The 11,016-nt window shown below is 30.1% G+C and overlaps 1 protein-coding gene across 1 annotated transcript; it reads left to right on the top strand.

The window, feature by feature from the left end:
- The first annotated feature begins 1,018 nt into the window (after positions 1–1,018).
- LOC132627341 (abscisic stress-ripening protein 2-like) lies at positions 1,019–2,515 on the top strand. The gene is made up of 2 exons (XM_060342633.1): positions 1,019–1,260; positions 2,076–2,515. The coding sequence occupies exons 1-2, from the start codon at positions 1,111–1,113 to the stop codon at positions 2,259–2,261; spliced, it is 336 nt and encodes a 111-aa protein (XP_060198616.1). The 5' UTR covers positions 1,019–1,110; the 3' UTR covers positions 2,262–2,515.
- The last annotated feature ends 8,501 nt before the right edge of the window (positions 2,516–11,016 follow it).

Raw genomic sequence — 11,016 nt, forward strand, 5'->3', positions numbered from 1 at the left:
TTTTATAACGAAATAGGCTAATTTGTGACATATTTTACGACGCTCTAATTTGTGATGGAATGATAGACATATATTCGGTTCAAAACTAATAGTTTACAAATGTTTAATGTAATATTTGAAGGACTTTTACGGGATAAGAATCATTGTGTTGGAGAACAACCACAACCCAAAGGCCAAAGTCACAACTAATTGCCACGCCTCCTTGTATGATAAGAACCTCAATTCACGAAAAGAGTGTTCTTGCAAAAATCTCGTAATGTATTTAGTTTATTTACATATATAATTGAACATATATATGCAAACATAACGTTTGATATCTAAACACTTAGAAGTAGTGTCAGAGACTACTAAAGATTGTGATAAGTTAGTAAGTATTCTCATTTTTAATTAGAAATTTCAGGGTCAAACTTTGAAAATTAAGTGGTCTTCCACATAAAAACTACTTATTACCTCCTCCAAGTTTCTTTATTTCCAATGGCATGCAACCACAAAGAGATGTTCACAAGATTTATTTACTTTTCCAAACCTTGAAGATATAGCAGTAATAAATTATCATTTTATTAAAGTGTGTGACAATATCATCTAAAAGCTTAAGGTGTTAGAGAGAACACATTTTTATTTACTTTAATTATATCACCGATCAACACGCCCCCTCACGTGCGAGCCTGATTCTTTTTCATGGTTCAAGCACGTGGAAATTCTTTTTTGATAATGAGTGGTGGTGAAATTTGATCCAAGGACGTTTGTCTGCTTTGATAACATATAAAAGTGCGTGACCATCTCATCTCAATTCTCATAAAAAATCTTAAGCCGTTACAGAGAGCACACTTTTATTTACATATTAATTATATTCTCCATACATTTACGTAATAATAGTGTAAAAATCATCTTAAACAAGATACAAACAGAAATTATAGTTGATGAGTTGTATGACTATCAAAGGGCCACCTCATCCACAATTAATTAATTAGGACAAAGTTCACCATTAACAATAATCACCTATAAATAGAATAACACTAGGGTAACATTATCACAGAACGTAATTGAATCAATCATCACACACTTTAATTTCTCAATCGACATCTTGTTTCATAGTGTCATAATAATAACATGGAGGAGGAGAAACACCACCACCACCTATTCCACCACAAGGACAAGGCAGAGGAAGGCCCTGTCGATTATGAAAAGGAAATCAAACACCATAAGCATCTTGAGCAAGTCGGTGGACTTGGCACTGCCGGTGCCGGTGTCTACGCCTTGGTATGTAAATATACTCTTTTATATATTTCAAATAAATTTTTTGAAGAATCATCTTTTTCTATTCAAATTATGCTCACAATTATTTGTTTCAATTCAAACTAATAACCGATCATAGGAGATCTCTTTTCCTCTAAACTTTTTAGATCGTGAACCTATTAGATAGGTGAGCATGCATCGTGTGCGCATGATCTAAAGAACAAAGAATTATACGTCTTCTAATATTTGTTTTCTTACACTGTTTGATATTCACTTTATATTCATTTGGGGTTCGAATAAACTAGATTCGCACATGAAAATCCCACTTAGAAGGATAAATCATTCTGTACTAAAATGACTATATTCTGATCAGCTCCCAAGATTCGAACCAATATCTAATTAATGATGGAAGAGTATTCATTCTGTCTCCATTACAACTTTCTCGTGATCTAACATACGTTTGTTGCTTCTATCCCAAATGATCTTGTCAAGTTGTTGGATTGCCGGAACAAAAGGATTTTCACTATGTCCATTTTTATTCACTATAGTGCAAAAGAAAAAAGAGAAAAAAGAAATATCACAAGTAGAATATAATTGTGTGAGAAATTAAAGAAGATAAACTGAAAAGGGATGATTATATTTATAAGGAGAGTTTATTCTCTGTACGCAGACACTTATGCACTAGTGAACGCATTAAGTTAACCTATAACAACAAATAACTCTTTATATATATCAAGCTTGATATGGTAATTTGTCGAAGGAAATCCATTTCCACCGTTATGTCTCCCCATAATAATTATCTTTCACTCTTTTGTTGGTGATAAATGTTTTATATATAGCATGAGAAACATAAGGCAAAGAAAGATCCAGAGCATGCACATAAACACAAGATAGAGGAGGAGATTGCAGCTGTTGCTGCTGTTGGTGCAGGTGGATATGCATTCCATGAGCACCATGACAAGAAGGATGCCAAGAAAGAAGAAAAAGAAGCTGAGGGAGGACACCACCACCACCACCACTTCTAAATTACATTAGTTGGTTTTAATTATATTAGTTGGTTTTAATTATACTTTCAAGTTTTAATATTTGTTGAATTTCCCTTTTCTGTATGGAGTTCAGTCGTGTTTTCATACTGTCATGCTTGGTCTTTAGTAGATGTGTGATTTCCTAAATAATCGTGTGTGTGTGTTTTTTTTTATAACTTCCCTCGCAATTTTCTGTTGAACTACCTTGTGTATAGTTGCTCTTTAAGTGGCGTAATAAATGGCTTTCTTGTGAATGAGTTTGTGTTCATTTATTCTTTGATTAACGAGTTTATACAAGAATTTATATATACGGATAACATAAAGAATTTTAATACTATCAATACAATTTAAGTTGTTATATATTACTAATAGTTACATTCTATAGGTTATATGATAGTATAAAATTCTTGTTATATTATTAGTAATAGAGGTTCAACTCTTAATACAATAATCATCTTTTGGGTTTCTTGTTAAGGTTTTTTATTAAGAAATGAAAATGATTTGCTAATCTAACTTTTCAATCTCGACTATTGGACATTCTAACTAGCAGTGAATAGTGAATTATATCAATCCAAATGTTCTTAAAACTCCAAGTGCATAGGATACTTGAAATTCCCAAATGTCTCAACTAAGCTAACGATGTTTAACCAATGGAAGAATCATCCAACAGCTAAAAGTGCTACTCCGCCTCAAATTATCTATTGTAATTTCGAAAAGGGATTGTCTCAAGGTATTAATTTGTCATGTTAGAAATTCAAGATAAAATTGATTTTTTTTTTTCATTTTATCCCTAGTAGTAATTATTTTTGAAAAATATAAACACATCAATATAGTAATATTTAATGAAGAGAGCTTATATGTTAAGACATACACGATGATAAAATGGTTTTAAAAAAATAAAAGAAAAACTCTCCTAATTAATGTTTCTAGTTAGGGGTGTGTAAAAGAGAAAAACCACAATAAGTTGAGACGGTGAGAGTAATAACTAATTAATAATATGTATCCAAATGTCCTCAACTACTAAGCGCATAAGATACTTGAAATTAGGAAATGTCTCAACTTAAATAAGACGATAATCCTAACCAATAAAGATGTATTAAAACTTCCCTACTGAAAGTTGAAACTGAGAAGTGACTACTTTTAACTCAATAAGAATATTTAAATTTTTCAAAAGGATCATCCGACAGCTGATTAGCTTTAAAAAAGTTACCTTCTTTTTGGATAAAAGAGCTCAAAATCAAAGTAATTGATCGAACGAAAGCTACCAACTTGATTACGGATTAGAGAACGTGTCTTCAAATCTTGAGATCGACACCAAACTATTGAATAAAGAGAGGATATTCAATAATAAAGAAAAATCATTTCGATAATTTAAAAGCAAACGTGTACTCTAAAATTGACATGTCAATGATTCAGGTCCAGATACCTAATAAGTGAAAACAAATAAGGTCTAGCTAGATAATGATCAAATGTTGGGTCATGTGAGGAATTAATTAGCAAAATGACCGGTGTATGACACTTTTCTTATTCTAGTGTATGGTTGAGATTAGTTAAAACATTCGTACTATATAATTTGGTTTTGTTTTGCTATATAATTTAGTTCATTTCTCAGCAACAAGGATTATAGTGATATAATCCCTCGACTCCTTATTTAAAGGCTTTAGATTCGAACATTGGATATGAAAAAATTCTGATATGGAATAAATCTCAGTTAATCGGGGCATGTAATAGATAAAATTAAGAAGATCACACAAGCTTTGATAAATTATATCAACTTTGCAAATTCAATGATTTTAGTAATCTCCGTGAAGTAAATTATTTGGCTTAATCCCGAATTAAGGAAAAGTATTACTATTACTTAATTTTCCGTGGAACCTTTTAACTGGGCTAGTGAACTATTGGTGATGAATGGAATGAAGACCAATAGCAGCACTTTCGTCACTCTCAAGTTATACATTGATATAGTACAAATTTCTTAAGCTAACTAAGTTAACATTTTTCCCAATTTACGAATCTTTAGATGCTTATTCAGTCTTCACCTTATCTTTTTTATTTTATTTATTTAATCATCACGAAGACATCATCAATATGAGAAAACAAGAAAGAAAATCACAAATTAGAAGAAAAGAGAAAAGTATAATTTCAAGGACCAGTTAATGGGTTCAGGGGCGGAGCTATAGCTTTGGAAGGGTGGTCAAATGAACACCCTTCGCCGAAAAATTCCACCGCATGTGTAGGTCAAATATAGTTGTTATCGGATAATTACTTAACCCTGAACACCCATGACACATTCAGCAGTGATAGCGTAGCGGTCAAGGGTGTTCAGCTCGTCTAAAGACGTGCGGGTTTGAACCCATGCGGCCGCTAACTTTTGCCTACTTTTATTTTTGTAGGCAAAATAGAACAAATAGTGGAGCGGTTCACCAACTCTTGCAAATATTCTCTCATATAAAGAAGGTAAGTATTGTTGTTAAGTCTTGTGTTACTAATGCAATAATGCTTCAACTTATATGATATTTTTCACTTTTCAAAATTTGCAAACTTAATTTTGCCAACATTTTTAAATTTGTCTTTTTAATCATATTGACCTAAGAAGAATTATTTTTAAATGTTTCTTTTTAATCATATTGATCTAAGAAGAATTTCAACTTATATTACTTTTCATATAATTTTTAAATATTTTAATTTTAATTTTAGAATATTGAGTTGATTTAATTTAATTTAACTTTAAAAGTAATCAACTTGAATCTCGAGAACCAAAAAGTGTCACATAAATTAAAAAGAATTTTAGTTATAGGAATCACAAAACTAGTCATAAAACGTATGTAGACAGCCTTTTTCATTATTCTTAAATATTTTGGTGACAATTAATTTGTGTCTTAGCTACGTTTTGCATTTTTTTTTTTTTTGGTTTGGATTATTATATTGTGTCTTGTAGTTATTTTTCCAATTAGAATAGAAAAAATATTTTAAATACCAAAAGATTCATCTTATACAAATTAAAATGCTTCTACAATAAATGATGAAATTTCAGGCGATTTTGCAGTGCCTGATGTACAAAAGAGATATTTAGTATAGTTTTTAATGAGGTTATTATAAAAATATTTCAAGATATAAATCTTCTCGAGTAGGATTCAATAATATATTTGGATTATGTTTTCACTAGAAGAATTTTTTTTTCCCCGTCTTTTATGCTTAATTTAAATTTATACAATTTTTAGTACTATAATAAGTGCTTTCATGACTTAGCTAAATATTATGTAGCTTGACTTCATTTTTTCACACCAAATCATCGATTTTTTTATTTATTTATTTACCTCTTCGAAGTTTGAACACTCTTCGCTAAAATCCTGGCTTTGCCACTAAATTGGTTGAATTGAACGACGACTAAGAACATGAATTTTTTTTTTAACTGAAAAATAGTATTAATTGTTATAGAGTTTCAAATTTTATAAGTGAAACTTCTTAATATTATCATGAAATTCAACTTGTAAAATTTTTAAAAATTAATTATTTACTTTTTATAAACAGAACCGGAAAATTATCAGTCAATTCAACCTTTTAACAAGACTTGCCGACACATCTTATTAATGGACCCATTGATGACAAAAGGTCCAAGAAATAATTACAAGCACGACTTGACTCATCTGCTAGAGAAGTGAATTATATGAGATTCTTGTGATTGACATCAAAATCCGCACCCCACTAATTGTCGGCACTCTATCACAAAACATCTGCATCGACTAACTAGTGTTTGTGCGGATTCCACACGGGATATTCTTCCTCCTCTTCTTTATCGATCCTAATATTTATGTTAATAAAATTATACTAATGAGATGATGATGATGATATTATTATTATTATTATTATTATTATTATTATTATTATTATTAACTATAACCTTCTTTCTCATTTTCTTTTAGGGATAATAAGACGCAATTTATGGCCACTAAATCTTTTATATTATTAAAAATAAAAAATAAAAAGATACATGTTATACCTGAATTCGTGTTGGTACATATCTAATTACCTACTAGTATTTCTTTTTCTTTTTGGTATCTACTATTCTTTTCTTTTTTTTCCTTTTTTTTTCTTTTTTTTGTTAATAGGATGAAGGTGTTGATAAATTGCCGAATTTAGAGCTAATTCCTAAGAGAAAATAACACATGATTCGCAAACGAAGAGAAAAAAATAATAATGTTATGCTGACATCTTGGTTCTAATGCCTAAGTTACCCCTTCACAGAAAATGAAAAATAAAATAGAAACTAGATATACTAGCTAGGTATCTATCACTTTCTCCCGACAACATATGCGCGTGTGACTCCGCAACTTGATCATAAAGGTTTTTCTTCTTAAAATTTTCATAGAACTTTTCTTTAAAATTGGATTGGCCTAACTTTTTGACCTTAAATGTTCTGTACCGTCCTTTTTTTAAGCATATTTTATTTTATAGTATCTTTTCGGTTTGTAAAACATGTTTAGAGATTTTATGCATGAAATCACTAGTCTTACTATGTGTTTTATTTTGACATAAATCCTGTGTACATTATTTTGTACACTCTAAATATTTAATTCCTTATTTTTTGTTCCGTTAAGATCATAAAATCACTCCATATAACGACCAAAAAAAAAAAAGAATGTATATGTATAGTGCATAAGATCATTAGGTGGCTTCCTCGGGAGCAGCTCAACATATTTAGTGGCCTAAAGCCACATTATATTAAGAGGCCTTAAGCTTCTTTCTATAAAAATTTTAAAAACTTTGACATTTCTTAAATTAACTTTTTGAAAAACAAAGTTATTAATTAATATTGTTTAATAATCGGTTTCCTCTTGGGTTTGAGTCACACTGGAGGGGAAGTGTGGAAACACTATAAATCCTCCTAAATTGGGGGGGGGGGGGGGGGGGGGGGGGGGAGGGGGAATCGGTTTCCTCTAATAGTTCTATTTCAATTAACGATATCACCGATTCATTTAATCTTTCTTGAGATATTAGATAAAGAGCTCCTTTTTTGAGATTGTATGCAACTTTCAGTTTTTTACATCCTTCTTTTTGAGTTTTGAGTGACTTGATTCATATTTTCTAGTTGCTATATTTGAATTTTAGCATGTAATAAAAAAGAATACACTTATGGAGAAAAGTATAAAAAGACAACAAATGTGAATTTAAAAAAAAAAAAAAAAAAGGCAGCAGAAAGCTCGAACAACAGGGCATGATGCTAGAAGTTAGTAATTTAGTATAAAAATAAACTTTTATAACTTTAATTTGCTATATTTTAAGCAGGTTTATCTATAAATGTTCTTTGGATGTTTTTATAGTAAAAATATTTAGTATAAAAACTTAAACTCTTTGAGACAATAGATAGCTTAGTAGGAAGAAGAAGAAGAAAAATAAAAATTACGAGAAAGAAGATTGTTCATGTGAGAATGTAATAAATAGTCTAACAGTAATTACTTGTTACATTGCTACACAATTTTATTTTCTTTCAGAAGGGCTTGTATATCATTTTATCTTATAATATTCAATATATTTCTTAAGAACTCAATCATAAAACTTAGGAGCCGTTTGGACATGGTTTGAAATCATGTTTGGACATGCAATTTGGATATCTTAAATTGTATCTTCTCTTATAGACATAAAAACTCCACAAGTGATGAGAACTATCAAAACATTCTCAATTCTTATACAATCTTACCAAATGAGCAAGTCATAGTTCGTAACAAAGTTAGGCCCCGTTTGGACATGATTTCAAACCATGTTTGGGCATACAATTTGAATATTTTAAGTTGTATTTTCTCTTATAGACATAAAAACCCCACAAATTGTGAAAACTATCAAAACATTCTCAATTCTTATACAATCTTACCAAATGAGAAAATCATAGTTTATAATAAAATTAGTACACTACTAGAAGGCTTTTCTAAAAAAATACAACATCAATTAATCAAAACTTTACTTTAATAAAATCGAAAATTTAACATGAATAGTAATGTAACTACTATTTAATATAATCTTCCCACATAAATTAAAGGTTGATAGACATAAATAAAGGTTGGTGGAAGTTAATGAGATTGGTAAATGATTGATGGGGGTAATTGTTAAAAATATTTACCAACTTATGGGTCTTTTTATACAAAATATTAACTTATGGGTTAAATTTTATATTTAAAATAATTGAAACCATGGTTTCATACCCCAACCCATGCTTTTTGGATGATTTGGGTTCAAACCATGGTTTCAAACCATGACTGAAAATTGATGACCAAACACTGGTTTGAAACCATGGTTTGAAAATTGATGGCCAAACGCCTACTTAATACGCTAGAAGGTCTTTCTAAAAAATACAACATTAATTGATCAAACTTTAGTATTAATTTGAGTCGGTTGTTATGAATTAGCGTATTAATTTTGTTATGAACTATGACTTGCTCATTTGGTAAGATTGTATAAGAATTGATAATGTTTTGATAGTTTTCACAAATTGTGGGGTTTTTACGTCTATAAAAGAAAATACTCCTTAAAATATTCGAATTGTATGTCCAAACATGATTTCAAATCATGCCCAAACCGGACCTTAGTACCACTAATAAAAAAAATGGGGCTCCAAAATGTGGAGGCCTAAAGCCTTTGCTTCATCAGCTTGGCCCTTTAGCCGACCTTGGCTTCCTCCTTGGTCCTTCCAGCTATTTTATGGCTCGTTATTAACCACTGACGTAAGAAGATTTTCTTTTTGTTTTCCATTGTCTGTTTTAGAAAATGCTATTAAACATCACTAACTAAAAAGAGACTAGGAAGAGGGTGAGATAAAGAAGGGTCAATTTGGTGTGATGTGAAATATAATTTTGAGCAAGCATTTTCTCAAATCTTTCGATGTTTGTCCTTTAATTCGGGAAATTTGGTTTAGAAACGCAACCTTGTGTCAATGTATACTTATTTAACAGTTGAAAGCACAACACGTGCCCTATAAGGTCACGAAAGACATTTCCCCTCTCCCCCCCCCCCCCCCCCCCAAAATTTTTCTAATGCTACTTTAAACTTATTGCTTTCTGCTGTCCAAAATAATTGATGTTTCACTTTAGAAGATATCTTTTTTTTTTTTTTCAAATCTATCCTTGACATATTTCTAGTCCCAGTGATAATTATGTCAGAGCTAAAAAGAAAACAAAATTATAATTAAACATATTTTAATCAAAATCTCTCTTAATTTTTAAGAGTAAGTGCATTCTATAATTTATGTGTCCAAGTTTAAGCCTAAAACATCAATTATTTTGAATAAGAGGGAGTAGTTTTTCGAACTAATTATTGAATTTGAAATCCTTCCATGTTTTTCGATTTATTTCTTTTGTAAGCCTATCTAGCACGACTTTAAATTAATTGAGTCGATATAATAATTTGGATATCGAATGCCTAAAGGAAAAGAAATTAAGAGATTAATTAGTGTTCAATTTCTATAGGAGCCTCTGGTTTTTCCTTTCTTTCCCTTTAGAATGGCAGTTACTAGTTAGAAGGACAGAGACAATAAACCAACAGATTTAAGGCTAGAGAAGGAAAATTTTGGACTAAATATACATACACCTAAAAGGATTGCCGACAGTCCTCAAAATTTAACCAATACTAAAATATGGGTCCTAACCATAATGCCGACCCTTTTTATTGCTATCAATACTTCAATTTCGGTCAGTTAAGAAAAGTTATTACCAAGCATATCATGTGGAGAGGAGTTGGAGATTTAGGTTCAAAGATATTCAAGATCTCCACGTGTATTTCCGACTCTCTGAATGGATAATGAAACTACTCGGTATTGATGATTTTGTAATCTGTTGTTTCTTTTTATCTTGTGCTATTAATAGGATCTTAAATGTACATATAAAGTAACATTAGTGAAAGATTACAAATTCTACAAACACAAGTTATGTTGCTTAACTTTTCTTTTTTAATAAGAATATTATTTAGATCAGCTTGCATATATTTTTATTATTTACTGGCTAAATATATCCAGCTTCTACCAATAACGTACTAATCAACTACTTTACTAATCAAAACTTAGGGAAAGAGCCGTGTAGTTCACTCTGTCAAAATTTACATTCCTTTAATGTTATGATTTATAATAATGATAGAATATTTACTTCACTTTTAGTCTAGGAATATTGTAGAATATTTATTTTCTTCTAATTTTAATTACATAATATTTAGTTTCCTTTTAATTTAGTATCTATAAAAAAAAACATATTTCCTTTTATTTTATTTCTATTTTAATTACATAATATTTAGTTTCCTTTTAATTTAGTATCTATAAAAAAATAACATATTTCCTTTTATTTTATTTCTTTTAGTTCTTTATAAATAGTGATGTAATTTCTTATTTTCAATGCAAGAATCAATACTGTTCTTTCTATGTTCGATTTTCCCTCTCGCTTCTTCCATTACATAACACACTCTCGTAGACATGGCCATAGTGCGTTAACATTAACAAAGCAAAACTTACCAAAATAGTCGCATGTTAATATATATGACAAACACTAACTGAAATCAGAATTCAAAATAGCAAATGCTAGGGATAATACATCTATTGCAGAATCAAATATTCCATTGGACAAGACAGGAATTCTGTCAAATACTATGTGTAAAATGAATTTTAAGTCCTGCTTAACCCTAAAATCTAAAATCATGGGATGATCAGTATTTCACAATGCTGTATAAAAAGACAACATTCATACTCACAACTAGTCATAGTGAGGCAGTCTAATAACGT

This window comes from Lycium barbarum, chromosome 2, assembly GCF_019175385.1.
Source record: "Lycium barbarum isolate Lr01 chromosome 2, ASM1917538v2, whole genome shotgun sequence".
In the NCBI taxonomy this organism is placed as follows: Eukaryota; Viridiplantae; Streptophyta; class Magnoliopsida; order Solanales; family Solanaceae; genus Lycium; species Lycium barbarum.

Excerpts from the sequence above, each read along its gene's own strand:
- LOC132627341 (XM_060342633.1), top strand. The coding sequence starts at position 1,111 with ATGGAGGAGGAGAAACACCACCACCACCTATTCCACCACAAGGACAAG. Across the intron at positions 1,261-2,075 it reads GTGCCGGTGTCTACGCCTTG|CATGAGAAACATAAGGCAAA; the intron begins GTATGTAAATAT and ends TTTTATATATAG.